This window comes from Thunnus albacares, chromosome 22 (assembly GCF_914725855.1).
Source record: "Thunnus albacares chromosome 22, fThuAlb1.1, whole genome shotgun sequence".
NCBI classification, from domain to species: Eukaryota; Metazoa; Chordata; class Actinopteri; order Scombriformes; family Scombridae; genus Thunnus; species Thunnus albacares.
Genome location: NC_058127.1, coordinates 9,494,539 through 9,517,674, shown reverse-complemented (window position 1 = coordinate 9,517,674; position 23,136 = coordinate 9,494,539). Strand labels below are relative to the sequence as shown.

The window sequence follows — 23,136 nt, the reverse complement described above, 5'->3', positions numbered from 1 at the left end:
AAAAGCTCGACTTATGGTCCTATGTATCTTTGAGAAAAAGCCACCCAGAGAGAACAGTGTGTCTAAGGTATAAACATGAGTCAGCCCCAGAGATTCAAGACACTTAATTTCATTTAGTATATCAAAGGAGGGCTGACTGATGAGCTGGAGCACCTTTAGAGGGTCTTTGTTACGGATCAGTGTCACTGATTCAGTTGAAGGGACTGCCAGTGGGAGGAAATGCACTAGTGGAACCAGGAAGTAGACTAGACTCTCCTCCACTTTTACATTCCCACCTAAGTCCCTGGCCCTGTCGACCTTCTTAATGGCCTCATTAATGTTTCCCTTGAAAAAGAGCAGCACTTTGTATCTGGCTATGATATGTTTGTCAAATCTGGTAATTGAATCATTGTGGGTGTCCGTGATTTGTTGCGTGGAGTATCTATAAGCAACCTCAGTTTGTTCACAGTAGAGCTCAACAGACTTCAGTGCATTTTGCAAATCTTCCAGAGCTTGATCAATGCAGTTTCGATCCTGATACCTGTCTTGCAGGGCTAAAGATGCAAAAGCCCGGTTGTAATATGCAATTGCTGCCCAACAGTGGTCCTCCTGTATGGCTTTAGTGTACATCTTGATGCTCTCTGCAAGCTGTCCCTTTTCACGCAGTTTATTGCCAAAGGCAGTGTAGTGGTGCAGGTTTGATGAGGGTGATTCTCTCTGTTTCAGTTTTTCCAAGGCACTGTTCAGGTCTACATCCAGTCTGCTTTTTAAGTCCATGATAGAGTCGTTCACGTTGATGTTCGTGAGTAGCCACATACCCCAGAATTCATTTAGTGCTGACAAATCTGACTCTGCTGGTTTGTTTTTACTGCTTTCGTACAAACCATCAAGTGTGTCCAGATACTGACTGAAGAGCTCTTCCTTCTTCTTTATCTTTGGGATGTCACACTCCAAATAGCTAGCTAGTCCTTTAGCCACTAAGTCATCTCTGACCTTTTTAGCTATCTTTATTCCCGAATTGGAGTTTTCAGTTAAGATATGTGATAGTGTCAAACACATATCTTTAGATTCTTCATCTTTGTGGCCTTTCTGATACAACCTAAATTGCATTGCAAAAAGATTTTGATGAAGTGGTGTGACACTTGTCATATTTTTCAATAAAGATAGGAGCTCACTTGTCAAAGCCAGCAGTTGGAGTGGTCCTGACAGATGGCCGGAACAGACAATGAGCTGCGCAGACCCAGGAGATCCTTGTCTAGCAGTACGGCCAAATGCCTGCGCCTCCACACGAGCATTCTTGGGCAGGAAGGTCTGCACAACAAACAAACCTCCGGCTTTCTTTACGTCATCAGAAACCCGAAGGTCTGTTCCACGACCTGCAAGGTTTGTTGCTATAATGACCTCTCCCGCTTTAAGCTCCTTGTTAAAGATTGCACTATTGTCTATGTTGTTGTTTATGTAAAGCTTTTTGTCTGGGACTTCATCTTTTAGAGCATCGTCAAGAATCTTTGCTCGATTGATGGTCTCACAGATGATCAACACAGCTCTTTTGTCATCATCCAGAGTACCTTTGATTTGTGCAGTGACAACATCGCAGATTTTCTTAATCCATTCCCTTTCATCATTTACGATCACTCCTTCAACCTCAAACAGCTTCCTGCGTTTGAATGAAGGTATCTGACAGGTATTGATACCTTCATAAATTTTCTGCAATGTCTCCGTCTCTGCTTGTTGGCCAAGAGTCCCAGAGATTCCATAGATTTGATCTCCATACTTCTGAAGCAAACCCACATTGGACATATAGTTTGTGATAGCCGTCATGTCGCTCAGCTTGGACTCATGTTTCATTTCAAGAAACTGCTGGAGTCCATCTGTCCATTTCATGTAGTTTTCAACAACACCTGTGCAGCTGTAGTCCACGGGCACTACTCCATGTTTCTCAATGATATATTCATGGCCCATTGTCATGGTTTGTGCATGGAATGCATTTTCAATCCAAACCTTTAGTTTAGATTTGACCAGATCTGAGAGAAAGCCTGGGATGTAGCAGCTACTTTTATCATGGCTCAGTTCACATGGTGTAAAATGTAGAGTACGTTTTATTTCTGCTTCTGCTGCTCTCAGCACACTGTCTTGGTCAGAATACATGTACTGACAAAAGCCTCCGTTGATTAAAAGCAGTGACACTCTTTTTATTTCAGCCGTTTCTTTTTGTGGTCTTTTGTTCAGTTCCTCTATTTCCCCATGCTCATTTATGCAGTGCAGGGCAAACTTGCAAGATGGTAATACCCTCTCTACTTTCTCAAAGAACCCTGCCAACTGGTTTGCAGTAACACTTGCAGTTACTGGAATGTAAAGGCTGAGGTTCTTTCTAAGGTCCTCCACTGAACCTTTTGCAAATATACCTGTGTCCTCAGCTATTTGAAGGATGGCAAACTCATCAACATCTTTGCCCAGGGTAAAGTTTTCAAGCACAACTTGAAGGAAAGGGTATTTTCGCCCCACAGTTGTCCCTGTGCCAATCTTACTGTACTGATTGACAGTGGCCCATATGAATGCCAAGAGTGGATTGAGATGTTGCAGAGCAGGCATATCACTACTTATATAAACCACATGAAGACCCTTATCCAGCATTAAGGAATCCACTTCATCCACAATTGCACACTGGAATTTCCTTTGCCCAAATATGTCCATCCTATGAAAATGGTGCCGAAGCCAGTCTCCAGCAAACTGTTCCGCAGTACCATAAACAACCTGACACTCATAGCACTCTTTCAAGTCTGTGACTTGTTTGTTGGTGTTGCAGCTGACATTGATTTTCAAAATGTTGTAAAATTCTTTCCATTCTTCCGAATCTCGCTCTGCAAGAACTGATGAGCTGGTCACGATGTCTACTTTTTCTTTTCTCAGAGCTCGAAAAGCTGCAAACATTGCCACAATGCATGACTTCCCCTCTCCAGTGCCAACCTGAATTAACCACCCTGTTTTGGAAAGAGCCATAAGACACAAGCTCACCATCTGTGTCAAACGTGGTCTGATTTTAGCAGTTTTCTCCACTGCCTGACAGAGCGTCAGCAAGTCCTTTTTCAAACCACTCTGCTGTGATCTGCTGTGTGAAGTAAGATCTTTATCAACTGATGATACAATGTCTCTCACATCATCTAAAAGTTTCTCATCTATTTGGTTTAACTTTTGTTGGCGGATTTCCTCAAGAATTTCATCCAGTTGCTTCTCTGTGTCATTGGCTAAATATTTTTGAAGGTTATCATCTGTTACAGTCTTGTCTCGGACCAGCTCAGTAACTGTCTTTCCTGAGTGACATTTACAGCTGGGAGTAATATAATTAATCTCTATACAGTGCAACATTTTCATCATCCATGTGTGGAGATGTAATCTGTCATTTGTTGTTGTTGACTCAAATCGCTTAAGAAGAGCATCAAACAAGTCTGCGACATCTGTTGGGCTCCATTTGATATTTGTAACCAGTCCTTGCAGCTTGTTGAGGAGAAGTACTTCATTATTGTTGGGAGTCAACAAACTGGGAGCAATGAGTAAAGTCGTGAATCTGTTAACCAATTCTTTGACTCTGGAATCAGTGTCAGTTTCATCCATTATGTAGAAATGTCTGGTCAAAACAGAAATAAAAAAAAAAAAAAAATCTTATATAGATACATCATTTCTATAGCTGCAATACAGTAATATTGTGATTACAATGTGTCTTTTATTCTCTGCACTGCACATTATTTCTACTCCAACAATCAAATATTCATAAATATGCATCATAACACAAGTATTATAACTATTCATGGCATTTTGTACCTTAAAAGTTTTTGTCATTAATTCATTTAATTATTGTGATGGTAGCTTCATACTCACCTCTTGTGAATATGAAAAAGTTCAGATGTGATGTGTGTCTTCAGGACACATGAGAGGATCTGTCACAGCTGCAGTTTTGGATTCTTTCTTTTAACTCTTTTGTTTTTGTTTCTTTTTCGCCAACCTTGCCAAGGCACCACCCTGAGGGAATTTCCTGCCACCCTTTTCGATTTTGTGTTCAGTTTATTGTAAACAAAGTTACTTACTGTACATGCAGATGAAATCAAACATAGAATAAAATAACATTATATTAAACTCAAGAGCAAATCCACAGCAACTACTACATGTATGAAACTTACACATGTGACAGGCTGTTTGGCCAAAGTCATGCCATTTCTCGCTAAAGAATTCCCCATACACGGTTTGCTTTCACTCTCTGAAATCATGATGAAAATCAAATGACTTCCTGGTAGCGCAGGTATCAAGGTGTGCTCTGATGGTTATCTGTGAAGCCTAAAATATGGTTGTTACGCGCTCCCCTCCCTCCTTGTGTTTTTCTCCCTCTTCCTCCCTCTCTCTCTCTCTCTCTCTCATTCATATGAACTTATGTGGCATTATGTGCTGGTATTTTATGACAACATATCAGCATACATTTAGTATTTACATAAAATAAATGATTCATATGATTTAAAAATGAGTCATGATTTGCTTTATACAAGCTACAACATACAGTAGTTTGACACACAGATTGCTCAAACATTGCTCTGTATTTTTTAAATCTAAGGGGATGCTTTATTCCTGTAGAACTAAAATTGATAAAGTAAGTAATAATAATAAAAGCAACACAAGTAACAATCATCAAACAAGTCAGCAGCATCTTTTTGGCTCCACTTGATGTTTGTAACCAGTCCTTGCAGCTTGTTGAGAAGAACAGTAGTTAACACACTGTCATTGATGGGTAAAGTTTTGAGTCTGCTTAACAATTCTTGGCCTCTGGGAATTATGTCAGAAAAAAATAAGGATTGTGTTTTTGTTTTTTTTCTAAAATGATACATTATATGTACATAGTTGTTAAATAACTGCAGTTCAGTAATACAGTTATATGGAGTGGCTACTTATCACTATAATAAAGGGGTGGTTTCCCCAAAGTACAAAAAACAAAAGTACAAAGAAAAAAAGACACATATATTCTTATTTACATTTAGTGGCATTTTGCCACTAAAAATAGTTTTGTTCACACATAAATCTGAATTGTATATTACAGTAAATACCTGTTATATTACAAGGATTGATTGGAACGTAATCAATTTATAAAAAAGCATTCTGATGAACTTTAGTAGTCTTTAGTAATCTGAAAAACAAGCACAACTGAGGCTTTTGTTGAATATATCTAAAAAGGCTTTTATTTTAGTTCATATAATCTTATATCGATTTTCCTCCAACACCCTAAGTCACATTCATGCAAAAACAGGATGTGATGAATTTTAACATGTACAAAGCACAGAGCTCATCAAGAACAGAGACAGAGGTCTGAATGCTTTTATAATGTAACAGTTTGTAGCATAATGACCACAAATAAACCATTTTTTACCACGGTTGTGAATGGTTTAGCTAGAGAAGTGAACAACTGAACAATTAATGCTTTAATCTTGAGCATTATATTGTCATCTGCTGCATTGGTCTGTTCAGTAACTAAGAATTATATACTGTCTTTAAGAGCAAAAGATAATGTTTTATTGCTTAAAAAGAAAAAGAAAATATCTTCTCTTTCATTTCTCTAGCGAAACCTTTGTGTTCCTGATGAGATCTGTGCTTTGTACAGATAAAAGTTCTTTTTAAGATCTGGCTTCTAATCAGATTTTACTCAATGATCCCTCCAGTTATGATTCACTGAGGGTTAAAGCAGAGTACAGTATGTGAGGGAGGCAACTGATGCAAATGACAGCCTTAAATAGAGAGTGTCATGTGAAAGGTTGTTTGGCAAAAGTCACACCAGACATATTTGGTGGTTTGTGCCATCAGAAAGAATTCCCCGTACATTTTTTATGGTTCCAACATGGTTTCTCTTTCACTCTCTTGACATCCAAGTAATGTGAATATGAGTGAAAGAAAAACCATTGGTAGCACAGGTATCAAAGTGTGCTCAAGGGATGGTGACCTGTCTTAAATTGGTATTCCAGTGAGGAAATCCAGTACTATGTGAAAAAATGTTGTAATCACATATTTGATATTTATACATAAGGGATTTTAAATGAATTTTGGTCAAGCCTTATTGTTACACAGACTACAGCATAGTTTGTGTCACCATTCGGTTCAACATTCCTTTGTATGATTTTAATTAAAGATGTTTACGTCATTCCGTTAGTATGTTAGTAGTACATTAATAAGTGTATAAAATTCTTTGAACTGCACATTTTGCACACAGAATAGCAATACATTTGTAAACATAACAGTGGAAAAATTGAATACTGCACTGTGTTATAATGATTGATGACTGTCTTTAACGGGGCATATGCTTTACTGTACCATTATACTTCACACATGCCAAAGCAACTGGAAATAACTTAAATAATTCAGAATTATTTAAGAAAACCCCATCTCTCCAGAGGAACATTGAGTGATATGATAAAGATAAAAACTCTAGAACAGCTACTTTATGGACCTTGTGCTGATGTTGTTTTTCAGCTGTTTCCAGTGTCAAGAATGAACTTTCAATTTCAACTGCAACACATACCCTGTGAAAGACACCAATATTTACAGTGTTTAAAGAGCTTCTGCCATCTGTTGGGAAGATTATGTTACAACACTGTTTATATTCTAAAGGCAACAACTGTGAAAAACAAAATTTGCCTGTTACAGCTCCTCACTGAGGTAAATATTATGCTTAACAATTTTATTTATTATATTTAGTGTGGCTAATTTGGGCTACCTTTCATTTCTCAGCAAACAATCATCAGTTAAATTTCTTTTGAAAAATATCAATGTCTCTCTCAGCTGCTGTTCATCTACAGTTGACATGAGTATGTGTTATTCTTACAGTATGATTATTCACTCAGTACTCAACATTTGCCTAAAACCTTACAACTTACATCACTGCTGTTTTTCAAAATGCCCACACCCTCCAGCCCCTTCTATGGTGATTTTAGAATCAAATCTTTCTTACTTTCCATACTTTAAATAAACAACTTATCTTCTTAAGTTTTGTTTGCATTTCTGGACTGTAGCAATCATAATTTTATTATAACAGCTTAAAGCAAGAGACCGCAAGAAAATCTTAAAACGCCCTTACATTTTTGATTTTTCAGGAGACAAAAGTGAGTGCAAATTAATGTAATGTAAAATAAAGGCTCACATGATTAATCAGGATAAAAAATGTTATTGTTGAGGGAGAAATTTCTACGCCTGCACGTCTGAAGACTGAAAAAAATCAACGCACTAGATAACTGTTTTTTCCCTGCAACGTGAGCCAGGTGATAATACATGAATCTAAGATGATTACTTTCAGTAAAGGCCTATTAAGAAAATATAATTCTAGACAAAGAGAAAACCTTTGCCTTATTAGATGTATAAGAAAGGTTTCTGTTAAATAGAGACATAATTTTCTGAAAATTTAGTTTGTTTGTTTGTTTGTTTGTTTTTTAAGATATTATAGTTTGTTCTGCAACTGATGTAATACTCCAGTACTGATAATCGTTAAGGAATAACATGTTGATCTAACTTGGGCCTTAAGTGTAATACTTTATTATTTTAGAAAGAAGGGGGTTGTCAGTAATAAAACCACCATGCAAAGTTTCCTCATTCTGTCAACACAGGGCTTCAGTACGTCAACACATCGGGACCACACCGCCCGGTCGAACTGGGCGAGGACAACCGGTCGGTTTGCATTGAGATAAGGACAGTCAAGGGAAAGGTACCTGTGTGATGACAACACAGTCAGATTGAAGTCGGAAGTAAGGTGATTTCGTCTTCAAAATAACAGCGAGAAATGTCGCTTCTTAGTTTTTTATTTGTAAAAAAGGATAATTTAATGTATAGTTAATTTAAGTTTTTAGTTTTATTAAACCAGTTATTTTTTTATTACACTCTGTAATTAGCTTTGAGCATAAAAAAATCACAAAATGCAAATAAATTGTAATTGCTTGGAGTGATAAGTAAATCCTCAGGTTTATATATAACGTAAAATCAAAGTTAATTGGTTGACTAAATATGTCCATTTCAAACAGCAATGCGTCACTCAAGACACAAATGGCCAGAATGAGACTGAGCATGCTCGAAGAAAGCTTTTATTTTGAAGATTTTGAATTCAGGATGTTTAGGTATTCATCAAGGCGGACTTGACTCAGCCAGGTGCGTCAGGCTGGGAGATAATTACCGATGTGAACCATGTCAATCATAGGGACACACTGAGGCGTTTTAATGCAGAGGAAACGACATCAGCCACCGAATAAATCTTAAACGTGGGAAAACATCTTGCTCTGTTGTGACGCAGTAATTAAATAGACCATTAAACCAGTTTCACTGGTCATGAGGGGCGATACAACCACGGTAAGTCATGAAATTGTTGTCTCGAATGAACAGTTTGTGATTGAAGCAAGTAAATTTTGTATTTAGGTAAAGAAAGGGGCATTTTAAAATTGTTTTACAAGTTTGAAATATGTCTCTGTGGTTATTTTCTTACTTTCTTTTGCTAATATAAATGTTTATTAGGAGAATGGGGAGGAGGCAGACCATCACGGAGAGAGTGCAGCAACAGAAAGACGTCCCGTGAGTAAATTTCAATTGGAATTGGTAGTTTTTGTGGTGATTTTGTGTGGGTGTGTGTGAGATTCTCAAGACAGCAAGTAATCAGTTTCTACATTACCCTCTTCTTCCATGTGTTTCATATTTAACATTTTATCCTCAAACAAGTGAACAGTCCAATCATTTCAGGGCATGTGGGGCAGTCCTTGTATGTACTGTTAGTAAACATTTTGTTGGCATCTATGGCTGGCATGTATTTTCTAAAGGAAGGCAGACTGGGTAGCCAAATCCAAAGTATTATGATGTCAGCTGTTCTGAATGTATTTTGCACTGTCATGTCTGTGACTGATGGCTGTTTCTGCACAAGAACAGAGGATCAGGACATTCTCTGTTGACACAGTGTGGTTTTCACTCCCATCATGTGGCTTTTCTGCGCTTGCTTACTCAACTGCAGACACATTTATAATTGAAGTCATGAATTTTGACAATTTATTTAACAGAAGCTATTAAAATGTTTTACTAATTCTGAGGAACTGTCACCTTTTGTGTAGATGCCTAATGACTTTGTGAAATGTTGAGTAGTTTACCAGTATTGTTTAATAGGAGAAACCATTAACCACTGCCCTCAGATAAATGTTGTATAATTAAAAAGTACAACTGTTCCCTTTGGAGTAATATTGTAAATCATAAAAAATGGAAAGTAAGCAACCAGTATCTCAAAAATAATCCACAGTTTAATGGTGATTTACTATACCATTTAGCATTTAAGTATACTAGTTGTCTAAACGTATTTATGTCTACTATAACTCACAAACTGAGCACAACTTTCATGTGTCAACATTAATAAGATCAGCTTCAATTTTGCACTTATTTTGTAGACCAAAAACAGTAGTTTTATTTGTTTTTTTGACGTCTTCACAGCTATACTATGTAGTCAGTGACCAAAACTTAACAAGCAATAAAATAGTCAACACAGTTTTATTGCAACCCAAAAAATATTACTTTTGTTCAAGTAAGAACAATAAAGTCAGTTAAGCTCAGAGTGGCTTCATTGTCAGGCTGGGCAATATAGTATTATATTGATATCATGTTTCATATGATTTTGGATACGATTTTTGATTTTGTAATATTGTTATATGGCATAAGTGTTGTCTTTTCCTGTTTTTAAAGGCTGCATTACAGTAAAGTGATGTAGTTTTCTGAACTTACCAGACTGTTCCAGCTGTTCTATTATTTACCTTTACCCACTTAGTCATTATATCCATATCACTGATGATTATTTTTCAAAAAACTCATTGTGTAAATATTTTGGGAAAGCACCAATAGTTATCCTTACAATATTGTTGCAAATATTGTTGGACAAAAATATCATGATATTTGATTTTGTCCATATCGCCCAGCCCTACTTCATTGTGAACAAGAAAAAGTGGACAACTGACGATTTTCTGTCTTTTCTTTACAGAGTATTGTGACACTTCAAAATATGCTAAAGAGAGTTTCCCAAAGCCCTTTCCATAATCAATACAACGTGAGTGTATGGCTCTACACAAACACACACAGTTCCACAATTACAAACTCTCACAGACATTCAATCTGTTTTTATATCTCAAACACACACTCTTACACTCACTCAGTCTAAGTACAGTGAGGGGTTTGCGTTTTGATTTAAAAGTGAAAAAAGGAACATAAATTATCTTCTTTATGATAATATAATGAATACTTTGTCATTCTCCCTCTTAGACTCTTGTTTCATCAACCTCTGACTCCAGTGGATCATCTGCAAATGAGTCTCAAAACAAACAGGTCAGAGAGAAGTGATGACAGCAACTTTCAGCTCTGTATATAAACATGAGTTGGAGAAATGTGATGAAAAGCATTACATCATCTGCATACTGCTAGATATTGAATCACTTATGTTTTCTTTTTATTGTTTAAACACAGACGTAACAGAAAACAACAAATTCTTGTTTGTTGGAACAGCAAGTGTAAAAATGCTTGCAGTATCTTGTAGTGTTGTCAAATTTTTGTTTCGCATTTCTGACAAATGACATGTGACTTTCATATCTTATCATGCAGTTTTGGAATGCATGAAAACTATGAGGCGTGACTTCCCACGCTTCACTCCATAAATATGTTTTGTTGTTGTCTTAGTGTCATTAAGCTTTGGTTGGTCCACAGGATGATGAGTTCCTTAGTGATCTCTCAGCTGCTGCTACAGATGTGATAGACAATCGTCAGCTACACTTTGGACAGGTGAGGTATAACATCAGCAATACATACACAAATTACATACAGTATATTTAACTCCATATGGTAGAATTCAGATTAATTTTAAATGCCTCAAATTCCTCAAAATTGAGCTTTTTGAAGTGGTAGTTTGGGAGAGTGTGATGGTTTTGCATTCATTGCACCTTGGTTGTAGGCGCTGTTCACATTTTCATTAACACAAATATTCCTTGTCTTAAGAAGGGGTTGAAGATGGATGATAATAATCTCCTTCCTGCTGCACCCCAGGTAAAATCCACACCCTTTCTCTTGTTTTTTTTGATCTTTGAAGTACAAAAGATTAACTGTTATCTCAGATCTTAGTGGTGTGTAGACCTGTTTGTGTGGCTGCTCTATAAATAAGTCTGTTCTTTGTGGCAACATTTAAAAGGTATGAAGTGTACACTTTTGGAGACAAATCAATCAAAATAAAACAGTGATAAACATGCAATCTCATAGTGTCACACATATTATGAAAAATCATTACATGAATTAATTTGGAAGGTAAAGTATATTAGCATTTCTGTTCACCATTTCTGTCCCTTGAGCCAAAATGTTCATTTCACATGTCACTTACCTGTATGTCCTGTATGTAGTTTTTACTGTAAATGCATGCACTGCCACTCCAGAATCATCCAATATGTAACATTTCTGCTGCGTCACTGTCTAATTCTTTCGGAATGGAGTGCTTGAACTGCTCCATTTAAGCCCTAAGGTATGATTTTTTTATATGCCCGCTTGACTCAGGTTGAGGAATCTGTCAATAGTCTAAATGAAATCTAACTCCTCTGTCTCATTTCCTTTTATTTTTTTATCAGAATGGAGTCAGCAGGGGTTTGGCCAGATCTAACCCTTTTTATACAGATTATTTAGTACGTACAACAATTTCATTTAGTTTGTAAAACCAGATCACAGCATTACCTTAAATATTACCATTTTTCTTGAACATATCCTTAATCACCATGTGTTCTGCCATCAGGAATCTGGAAGCAAAAGTAATGGCACAGACGATGTAGGGAGGAAAACCTCAGGAGAAGTAAGCCTCGATACCATCTTTGTCCCTCCGCCTGAATTTCAGAGTTCGCCTCTAGATTTTCAGCAAGACAGCAAGACCATAGAAAATGGAGCCAAATGTTCAGAACCTGAAAAGGACCTATTCCAGACCCTCAACCATAACCCTATGCAAGACCTCTTCCAGACATCAATGTCAGCCCAAAATGCATCTGCCAATGGTCATTACCATGATGTAACTCTGAACTCACCTGAGACAAATCCTCCTAAGACACAGAACCTCTCAAAAAACGTGCAGTCAAAAGACTCCGATCTGTTTAAAGGTGAAGTGGAGAATCTTTTCCATGCTGTTAAAGGAGAGAGTTCACACTATGCTGCACATGCTAAGGAGGTGAACCTCTTTGATAAATCTCCCAGTATTTTTGTGGACCCATTCAAATCTCCTTCAAACAAGGAAGATGATCTGTTCCAATCCCCACAGTGTACGGCAGTGAACCCGTTTTATTCTGCCACGACCAAGGAAACAGCTTTGTGTCAAGTTGTTCCAACTGAAAGTGATCTAGTAAGGCCAAAGAGTTCTATGAATGATCGGGATGTATTTTCACCATCATCCACAAATACATTTGACCCATTCCCAAGTCCGATTACAAGGGATTTATTCCAAGACGTCTCCAGTCTGGATGACCCGTTTGGTACAACTCCTTCTAAACAATATGACCCTTTCCAAGATGATTTCAATGGGACTCCAGACATCTTCCAACCTCTTCCCTCAAACACTGTTAACAACAGTGATCTATCCAAGATAACCCCCAGCAATACAGCTTCTAAGGCTACGTACTCTACACCTTCACTCAGCAGTCCGTCAGAAATTAACTTGGACAAACTATCGTCACCGGATCTGTTCAAGGCAACACCATCAGAGCCTCTATCAGCCATCCAAACGAAGTCCTCCAACATGCCACATGAGATTGTGCTGATGACTCCTCAGGGAACCAAACATGATATTCTTCAACCAACTCCCTTCAGTCAGGCCAGGAATCTGTCAGTGTCACCCAGCCAATCTCCAGCTGAAATGACCCATGTATGTACAGAGTGTCATTTGATACATACATACAGTCAAAAAGTCATGATTTTAAGTTATTATTTGTACATTAAAGTGTACATTGTTGAGGGTCCTACTGTACTGTAGAACTCATCTCATTAAAAAATGCTTAAGACATATTCTGAATCATAATGTAAGACAAGCATTTTTATACCATCTTTCAATATCAAACTTTCAGATGCAGACTTTCAAACGTCCACCAAAGCCACTCCCTCGAACTAGACCGCCCAGGACAGAAAAGCCACCCGGGACAGAGAAGCCACCCAGACCAGAAAAGCCACCCAAACCAGCAAAACCTGTATGCTTAAAAACTCATTTTAGCATAATATTTATTACCTGCTTGTATAACCCACTAATTTGTCTGCAACTGAATCTCCTATTCATTATCTTATTCTGTTTGGACTTTAGGTTGAACCTGAACCAACTGTACCAAATATGTCTCCTAAAACAGCCTTCAGACCGCTTCCAAAACCAGTTATTCGCCGGAAGCCAAAAACTCAAGTATGCATGTTTAACCTAATCAGCTGACATCATTTGCTTGTACAACAAAATGTTCTAGGCTCTAACTATCTAATGAGGTAAAATAATAGAGGTCATGTGTGGATAGTTTGTGTAGCTGTTAAGATGCACTGGGGATTAAACATAATTTTATGCATCTCTTTTACAGGAATATAAACCGATGAACCCTGAGAGCTATGTTGTCTTTGAGGACATCCTGCTCACTGGACAGGTGTGATTTTGACTGTGAATACAAAAAGTATTAATGGGACAATGATGAGTCAGGGAGCAAAGGCACTGTGTTAAAAAGATAAAGAAACATCTTTGAAAGATGGGCCCTACAATGTTCATTACTCTATGAACATGTTGAATGGAAGGAACAACTTATGTTGCAAACTGTTGCTAAAATGCTGCTAAAATGTTAACTTTGGTTTGAGGGTTGTGTAGACCCTCAAACCAAAGGCTATAAATTGATATTCTGTATACAGATAGATAAACTTTCTGGAAAAGAACTGTCTATATTAATGTTTGCTTTACTAAAATCCCAAAACAGGAAAGGTGTGTGGAAGACTGGCCCGAGGACAGCCCTGAGTTAAACTCTGACTTCCAACCAGTAAGAAAAAAAGAAAATTTTCAAAATTTAATCTAGCATCCTTTCTTTACTTTCTCCCTAATATGTTGGAATACCACAGCAATGCTTTCCATCAAGAATTATTGTGGAAGATATTTCAGTGATATTTTTTTTTTGTTTTTTAAAGTCTGGAAAATTTAGACTACGGCGAGAATCATTGAAGGTAAGGGATGGTTAATTTCTTTTGTTAGCATTGTTTGTTCGGAAAACAAAGCAGCTAAAAAAGCAAGAACTTTCTCCTAGGTGAAGGCGGACTCTGATGGAGGAAGTGGAGAAGATCAGGATGGCCCTGGAAGTCACAGCAAGGTACAATCAGTCTAAATAATTTTTCTTTAATCATTCACTGATAAACATTTTTTTCTTGCATGTAGCCTCACCTCCAGTATAAATATTTATTACAGAAAAAAGACAGAAAATTCAGAGTCCACTCCATACTCCCCAGAAGAGGCTCAAAGGTAAATGAAGTAACGTAAAATCACACCTTCACTGCTTTGATTATGTTTGCATGTTTGGCATTGTAATGATAATGATTGTCACTTTGTAGGATAAATTTCCTGATGACACAAAAGAGGGGAGGAGTAGAACATTACCAACTCAACGTAAATCATCAAAGGTAACAATTGCTTGCCACACTGTAAAGCTAATTAAGCAGCTGTGAAATTTGCTCAAATAAATCAAGACAAGAATTACTGTTTCATTGTATCTGAACACACCAATGTGTACGTATTAACATGTTTACAGTTTAAAGGTGAGTGCTGCTGTTTTTCAGGAGTATTTTTCTGAAATACACATGTCACCAGAAGAGAATGATGATGGAGATGAATATGGGATGGACTACAAAGTATGTTTTTCTTTTTAACCATTTTGTCTCAGTATTTATAAGGAATATTAATAAAGCAGCAGTGGTTAATTCATGTCCTCTTTTGTCAACAGAAGAAACCTCTGAAAGCCAAAGTCAACCAGCTGCTTAGAAGAGCATCCATTCCCTCCTCCGTCCCAGAGGGGAAGTGCATGAACAGACACTTACCTCAAGAATCAAAGGTAAGTTATCTCAAATGTGAGCGTGTCATTTTATGGTTGATGTTTTCCTTAAAATTTTAGTTTTATACATACTATACCTGTCATTACTTTTTCTCTGTAATGCCACAATAGGATGATGACATCAATACGAAAACTCTTAGCAAAAAAAACTCCATAATACGACGATGGTCAGAGGTAAAGTACCTGCGGTCTACTAACTGTGACTAAAGATGATAATAAATAATATGTTTAATTGATACTGCACTTTTCATTCATAGTGAAACTACAGGGGAACTCTCTTAATTTAAAGAGAAATGTTTGCCTTTTTGCAGTTTCTGATGCAGTGTGTCATTTTCAACAGGGGACTGTGCTGGAAAACAGCACTGGTGAGGAAGAGGAGGAAGGAGGAGAAGCACAGCACGAAGAGGTTGGCAGCCATGGATTTCTATACTTTTTATCCTTGAAGAGTAATGTTGAATGGCCATATGCACGATAGTTCACAGCATGGCTAAATTTATTTCCATTCAGCCTGAATGTAGATGTAGTATGGATCTGCTGATATTGAATACTTACACAATCTTTCATCTCTCTAGAAGACAAAAAAGAAGATGAAAATCAAATTTGTACCACACAGAGGATTTGTCATCAGTGTAGAAAAGGTATCGCACCTCTACTGTACTGTTTCTTCTTCACATTTCATAGCTTTATATATGCTGTATGTGTATCACTGTAAAACCTTTTTCTCTCCAGAATGACGAGGAACTGAAGGGGGCACATGGATATACACCTCGCAAAGGCTCAAATGTACGGCTTTTTAAATCAGTAGTAAAGCAGGGTGTACAGTGTGGGGTGTACATTATTTTTGTGCTATGAGGAACTCCAGGCAGTGTAGCAATTTGCAGTGTTTTTTTTTTCCTCCCCTTAGGAGAAATCGCAAGAGGAAGTTTTTGGCACACATGGCTACATACCTTGTAAGAAGTCTCAGGTAAGAAATACCTCCAGTTCAGTTAACTCATCATTTAAACATCAACAAACTCCACAATAGGATGAGGACTGATTAATTCCTTCATTAGCAAACATGGATCAGTTTTTGGCAAGGTTTTATATTGTTTTTCCAGTTAGCGTTGCAGTTTTAGAATAGCTTTTATTTGCGTATTAGCACCAATTATGTCAGTTTTTTTGATTTCAAAGAAATTTCAAAACAATGAATTGACTCCATCTGTTCTGCAGTTACTGAACTTGTTTTCCTACATCTAAATTATAATACTTATTTGACTCTTAGGATGATGTGTTTGAGGATGTAGAGGAGATAAAAGGCCACACTCTTCAGTCAACTAGCAAGGTGCTGTCTTGTTTTGTTTATTAGTTATGTGTGAATGTTCATATCATTGCATGGTAAATGATCATTTTGCTTGACATTCCAAAAATGTTCCACCGTAAACCATGTTAGTTTTCATGCATTTTGTATTTTTCTTGCCAGAAAAGGTGGTTTGATGTTTTGACACAGTGGATATACTAAAGCAGGGTTTTTACTGTACTGGTAGACTTTTGGTTAACAATGTCTGACTCGCCAACAACAAATACATGTTGATCTGTATATTGCTTAGGCTGCTTTCTTGGATGATGAGTACTTACAGAAAACATACCACATGTCTCCTGGATTAAATGGCGATGAAGATACTTATGGAATGGAAGACTGCAAACCTGTAACTTTCTCTTCTGTTTATTCTCAGTTTTTCTTTGAACATTTTGTCACCTGCTTTCATTTAATGGACTTTTTTTTCCCTTCATCAATAGAAGAAACATTCAATCGTGAAACTGCTGCACATGGGCCGTCGTAGCTCTAAGGTAAATGGTTGTTTTTGTGTTTTGTTGAAAGAGATGCTTTCATTTGATTTGAATTTTACACAAATTTGTCTGAATGATTTTTGAAAAAGGAGGACATGCTGGATGACAACAATCCGAAGAAGAGTAGCTTCTCAGCAGAGGAGCTGGATGATGAAGAACTATATGGGATGGAGGACTGCAAACCGGTAATTTTCTAAAAATATGAATTTTCATAATAGTTGTATAACTGGTACATTGTTATGGTAACAGTAACAATATATTGTTTCGATCAGAAAAAATCCAAACATAAAGGGCCTATTCCCTTACCGCGCAAATCTAAGACAACCCATGAGGCCACTGGACAGAGTGAGCTGATCGGATTCAGGCACTCTACACCACAACATGCAGCCAATGTACGTTAAATGTTAGCTTAGTGTGCAACGTAAGCATGGGCCATCATCATATATTTTATTTTTATTTCTGTGGTTTTGGCTTCATTTCTGTCATATGTTTTGGCACGATGGGTTTGCTGAGGATGAATTTGCTCAAACAGGAAAAGATTTCATGAGTCCCAGAGAGATGTATGACATTGAACAAGATGAACTGGAAATCTGCAAACCGGTATTCTTGTCACTCCGATGTTCACTTTTACAACTTTCTTTTTGGAGTTATTTAAAGTATGATTATCAAACATTTTCCTTCTTTAACAGAAGAGGCTATCGAGACTCAAAGGCCTCAAAAAGTACAAAGTTAAGGTGAGTCAGTGCCATCTAACTCATTTATGAGTGTTTGTCTCTTGCTTTTAAAGATCTGACAATAATAAGATCACAGACATGCTCACTTTTAATTGTCTTTTTTTTTGCTAGAGCAAAGCTATGCAGCTTGAATGTGAGGATCCACCAGGAGCTACGTGTAGCGACTACCTGTCAGAGGCCGCTAAGGTTAGTTCATATCTTTGCAAGTAGAAAACACTGCAAGATATTGAAATGATCAGTAAAAACTTAAACATTAAACATGCTTTCTTTTGACAGTGATTCTAATTAAAATGTTGTTACTTGGGTGAATTTCTGCATGTTTGGCTCAAACCGGTTTATGTGAATGTCCTAATAAATGACCCAGATCCAACATTTATCTGGCCCATAGCTTTAGTTCTTTCACCCTATGATAAACATTTTGTTTTGACCTAGAATTTTCCAGTGAGACAGACCTGAGTATGGCTCCATGGAAAATCACTTCTTTGGTCAGATTTAAGGCACACATAATATTGTGCTTTACGAAAGTCTGTTCTGTATTAATTTTCTGCCTGCCTGTTCAACACATGTCTTTATATATGTTAGTTTTCTAGACAAAACCTTGTTATTTTACTAGTGTACACTGATAAGTTGATGAGCTTATTTACCATGCATGATTATATTATTCTGACAGAACCTTGAGCCGTGAGCTGATCGGATTCAGCCACTGCACGCCACAACATGCAGCCAGTGTACTTTTAATGTTAGCTTAGTGTGCAACATAAGCACGGGCCATCATCATATAATTCTGTTCATTTTTATTTCTGTGGTTTTGGTTTCATTTCTGTCATATTTTTTGGCAGGATGGGTTTGCTGAGGATGAATTTGCTCAAACAGGAAAAGATTTCATGAGTCCCAGAGAGATGTATGACACTGAACAAGATGATCTGGAAATCTGCAAACCGGTATTCTTGTCACTCCGATGTTCACTTTTACAACTTTTTTCTGGAGTTATTTAAAGTATGATTATCAAACATTTTTCCTTCTTTAACAGAAGAAGCTATCAAAACTCAAAGGTCTCAAAAAGTACAAAGTTAAGGTGAGTCAGTGCCGTCAAACTTATTTATGAGTGTTCTCGTGATCTCATTATTGTCAGATCTTTAAAAGCAAAAGACAGACATGCTCACTTTTAATTGTCTTTTTTTTTTTTTTGCTAGAGCAAAGCTATGCAGCTCGAATGTGAGGATCCACCAGGAGCTACATGTAGTGACTACCTGTCAGAGGCTGCTAAGGTTAGTTCATATCTTTATAAGTAGAAAACACTGCAATATATTGAAATGATCAGCAAAACATGCATTAAAAATGCTTTCATTTGACAGTGATTCCTTAAAATGTTGTTACTTGGTGAACAACATTCACCAAGTAACAACATTTTAAGGAATCACAACAAGTGAACTTCATTACATCCAGAAGTTCACTTGGTGAACTTCTGGATCTTTGGCTCAAACCAGTTTATGTAAATGTCCTAATAAATGACCCAGATCCAACATTTATCTGGCCCATAGCTTTGGTTCCTTCACTCTATGATAAACATTTTGTTTTGACCTAGAATTTTCCAGTGAGTCAGACCTGAGTATTGCTCCATGGAAAATAACTTCTTTAGTCAGATTTAAGGCATGCATAATATTGTGCTTTACAAAAATCTGTTCTGTATTAATTTTCTCCCTGTCTGTCCAACACATGTCTGTATATATGTTACAGTTTTTGAGATAAATACTAGACACAGGAACAACTTTGTTATTTTACTAGTGTACACTGATAAGTTGATAAGCTTATTTACTATGCATGATTATATTAGTCTGACAGAACCTTACTGTTCAGGCTTGATGTCGATATTAAATAGGAATTATATTATCTAAACAATTCATGGGTACAAAAGAACTTCTGGCATTCAGGCATTATTTATACAAGGTGTACTTTGTACTATTATGAAATGTTGTTATTTTCCACTCTCAGCTCAGTTATCTTCTTGTCTCTGTTCCGTGATGGGACACATTGCCTTGACATGTGAGTGGACTGGTTCAGCAACATAGTGTATATACCCACCGACACACCAGCTAGTGTGTAGTAAAAGCTTAATATATATACAAAGGCCTCAGTTTTGTTGACTAATCTGTGTGAAATATAGTAAGGTATGTACTGAAGACCTATTGACGTATTCTCTGGCTTATTTTTGTAACATCCACCCCACCTCTCCACCCTCACGCTCTATTCAGGCGGAGTGGCTGGCTGCTCAGATGGACGAGCGTGCAATGGCAGGTCTGGAGGATGGGGATGAGGACGGGGTCAGTTTCTCCTAAAACTGACTATACACAAATATTCCATTTCACTACAGTGCATTCACTGTGTATGCAAGCAAATAATTAAGCCTGCCTGTTTGAATAATGCGGCGTTCAAGTGTGAACCATCATCATTAATGTTTTTGTTTTGTCACAGGACACTGACAGTTTGATGGAGTGGTGGTACACTGTGGAAAGTGAGTCATAATCAGACTTATTTTGAATAACTCCTTCATAAAACTAATCATAGAAAAAAATTCTTCTTTAAACACATCAACATCTGTTGCTTGACTGTATTTCAGAATGGGATGAGGTGCCATCAGACGATGAGGAAAAAGTCATAAAAGAGGATGAGTCCAAGTATGTCTGTTATATGTTTGCAGTAAAAGTGTGCTGATCTGACCAATCTGATACCAGCATTCGTTCAAAATAAACTGGGTAAACTGTGTCTGCTGTTGCTCAACCACCAGTTATAGACCCTCTGAATGGGACTAATAATTGAAGTGGAAATCGGAAGTTATGTTAAGTATGCAACATATGGTGTATTATCACACGTATGTGTATGTGTAGTTGAAAAAACCCAACTGGGATGAATCAAATGAAAATGTTGAGACACAGACTGCATATTTTTGATGAAGACATCAGCAGTGTCGAGGGAGTTCATTATTTGTATGACAGAAATTTTTAACAAGGCATTTCCACTGCCACTGCTTTGCTCAAAATTCAACAGAATTGTGGAATATCAGCACATGATTATTAAGGGAAAGCAAGGCTACATGCAAATAACTGGTCCATCTCCATTGAAAAATAATCCTGCCATGATAATAGTTGCTTCGCAAAACAGGTCTAAAATGCTTGTGCAGAAATGTCTTTTTTTACTCTGCAGACACCAGTTCCCTTTTAACAATTCTGTCCCAGTGTAAAGTCAGCTGGTCTATATAGTATTGCTTTCATTTCACAGTTTGGCTTTCTATGTGAAGATCATATTTTAATATTCTGCTTTCTTGCTCTGTAATTACAAAGCATAACCTTGCCTCTGGTCCCCAAATAAATCCCAGGTCCTTCACCATCTTGGCTGACAAGGTTAATCGCGGACTGCGTGTCTTCAACAAGGTCTTCACAGAGCGTGCAGAGGTCCTCTGGCATTCTGTCATCACACTCCATGCCATCGCAGATGACATCAGCAACTTCCACCACAAGGCCAAGATCGCTGGTATTACCGGCGGCACCACCACAGCTGTCGGTGGTGTGACAGCCATCGCTGGTCTAGCTCTGGCACCTTTCACCTTTGGTGCCTCTCTTGTAGTTACAGCCGTTGGTGTGGGTGTAGCAACAGCTGGTGGAATCACTTCAGCCTCTGCGGCAATCTCGGATAATGTTAACAACATGCATGACCGGAAGAAGGTAAGCTGCATTTTTACAATATGCAGTGTTTTAAAAAGTTCTGTTCATATACAGTTGTTATACAGCTGGCAAGATTTTCTTTCAACGATGAAAATAGTGTGACATTATTTTAATACTGCTACTACTAAGTAAAAGTCTTGTTCCATGTCATGCTGCAACTCACAATTAGCTTCTCTGATGTTTGACCCAAGACCATGATCTTTCCCTCTCTCAGGTGGAGACGGTACTGCAGGAGTATGAGGATCACCTGCTGGACATTGGGAAGATCCTCCACTTTGTCAACCAAGGCTTGTACAAACTCCGCGGGCATCCTTTCCTCAGGTCCGGCACACAGCACTACTCAGAGGACTGGGAGGTCCGCAGGGCCGTCCAGATGATCAGCTTAGTTGACTCACCTGTGATGCGAGCAACCGAGATAACAGACACAGGTGTGGCCTCAGTCCAAGGACTTTTCAAAGGCATGGACAAGTACTTCCTCAAGGACTCCCGGGAGCTGAAGAAAGGCTGCAAGAAAGAGGTGGTGGGTCAGATAAAGGAGGTGGCTAATATTCTTAATGACGGGATAGTGGAGCTCAACTCCATCAGAGAGGAGCTACAGGATGCTACTGGAAACATGTGAGCACCATTCCGCATGAAACCACTTGGATCATATCATTATTTCTCAAAGATCACCATCCCCCTCTCCTGGCTGAAATGGGGAACTGTTGGTTTAAAGAAATTCATGAACCAATCGAGAAGTTTCAATAATATTAAAAGGGTTTATGAGGCAGAGTTTTTATCCACATGAGTTAGTTGAACACTGCAGAATCTGGACTTTATAAGAGATTTATGCACCTGGCAGTGTATTCCCTCCCATTGCAATATTCTTGCAAGTAAAAACAACCTTTGTAAAGAGTTATAATGATAATTTTGTTGTTGATTGTCAAAGAGAGATGTTAATTCAACTCTGGTAACTTTTAAGGCTGCAGGCTGTTGTTGTATTATATTGTAAGGTGTTCACTGTCCACACATGCACTGTTCAGAATAACAAGAACATTCATTTTTTGCACTGTTTGTATTGTTCTGTGCATAAAAGGTGTATCAGAAAAATGTAGTATTATTGACACAGGTGGATTGTTTTTTTTTTTTTTAATGATTTCTAGTTCAATTTGTCCACCCACTGTATACACACAAAGAAGTCAACATCTAAATAATAGCACCCTGCAATATTATGCAATCAAAAAAAAAAAAAAAAAGGGGGGGGGGGGTGTAGTATTTCTTTGAGGGGTATTGTATTTAATTTTACCCATTTCTATTATGTTGTCCAATCTATATATTGGATATCAGCATAATCAAACAGGTTAGTTGAGAATCTACCATGAGACTCAAAAAAGGGCAAACTGTGCAGGCAAAAAGTGCCACCTTATGGATTTTGTATGTTTATAGTTGTCATTAGTTTAACTGTACTAACTGTACTCTAATTACTATACTGGGCTACATTTGTAAATAGTAAGTTTCTGCTCACATCATCTTATAAGGATATGCAGTTTTCAAAAATATTTTTATCTTTTATTATTATAGAGTAACTTATTTTTAATATATTACTTTATGGCATTGCTTCAAAACATCAATCTAATACACATCTAAATAAATATTTTTTTGTTGTTTCTATGGCCAAGAGATGGACAAAATAACTAAAATAAAAGAAATATCGTACAATATTAAAGCCCTGCAGTACTGTTGCAGTAATGTTAAAATTTTCTTCATTTTTTTTATTGAGACTGTGTCAGTGGT

General features: G+C 37.4%; 1 protein-coding gene across 2 annotated transcripts; it reads left to right on the top strand.

Moving 5' to 3' along the window:
* Nucleotides 1-8,134: 8,134 nt before the first annotated feature.
* si:cabz01007807.1 lies at nucleotides 8,135-22,591 on the top strand. Of its 2 annotated transcripts, XM_044341899.1 has the most exons (39): nucleotides 8,135-8,340; nucleotides 8,503-8,559; nucleotides 9,998-10,063; nucleotides 10,276-10,338; nucleotides 10,714-10,788; nucleotides 11,002-11,049; nucleotides 11,619-11,672; nucleotides 11,780-12,892; nucleotides 13,092-13,211; nucleotides 13,322-13,414; nucleotides 13,581-13,643; nucleotides 13,965-14,024; nucleotides 14,170-14,205; nucleotides 14,286-14,348; nucleotides 14,444-14,497; nucleotides 14,587-14,655; nucleotides 14,812-14,883; nucleotides 14,976-15,083; nucleotides 15,195-15,257; nucleotides 15,424-15,489; nucleotides 15,656-15,721; nucleotides 15,813-15,866; nucleotides 15,988-16,047; nucleotides 16,345-16,404; nucleotides 16,670-16,768; nucleotides 16,860-16,910; nucleotides 17,000-17,095; nucleotides 17,183-17,303; nucleotides 17,410-17,510; nucleotides 17,600-17,644; nucleotides 17,756-17,830; nucleotides 18,484-18,585; nucleotides 18,675-18,719; nucleotides 18,838-18,912; nucleotides 19,897-19,965; nucleotides 20,117-20,156; nucleotides 20,262-20,319; nucleotides 21,018-21,363; nucleotides 21,578-22,591. In XM_044341899.1, exons 1-39 carry the CDS (start codon nucleotides 8,320-8,322, stop codon nucleotides 21,980-21,982), a joined length of 4,332 nt encoding a protein of 1,443 aa, XP_044197834.1. In that variant the 5' UTR covers nucleotides 8,135-8,319; the 3' UTR covers nucleotides 21,983-22,591. The 2 variants fall into 2 exon arrangements, with proteins under 2 accessions (XP_044197834.1, XP_044197835.1); XM_044341900.1 differs by lacking the exons at nucleotides 17,410-17,510; nucleotides 17,600-17,644; nucleotides 17,756-17,830 and having other exon boundaries at nucleotides 17,183-17,302.
* Nucleotides 22,592-23,136: the final 545 nt, after the last annotated feature.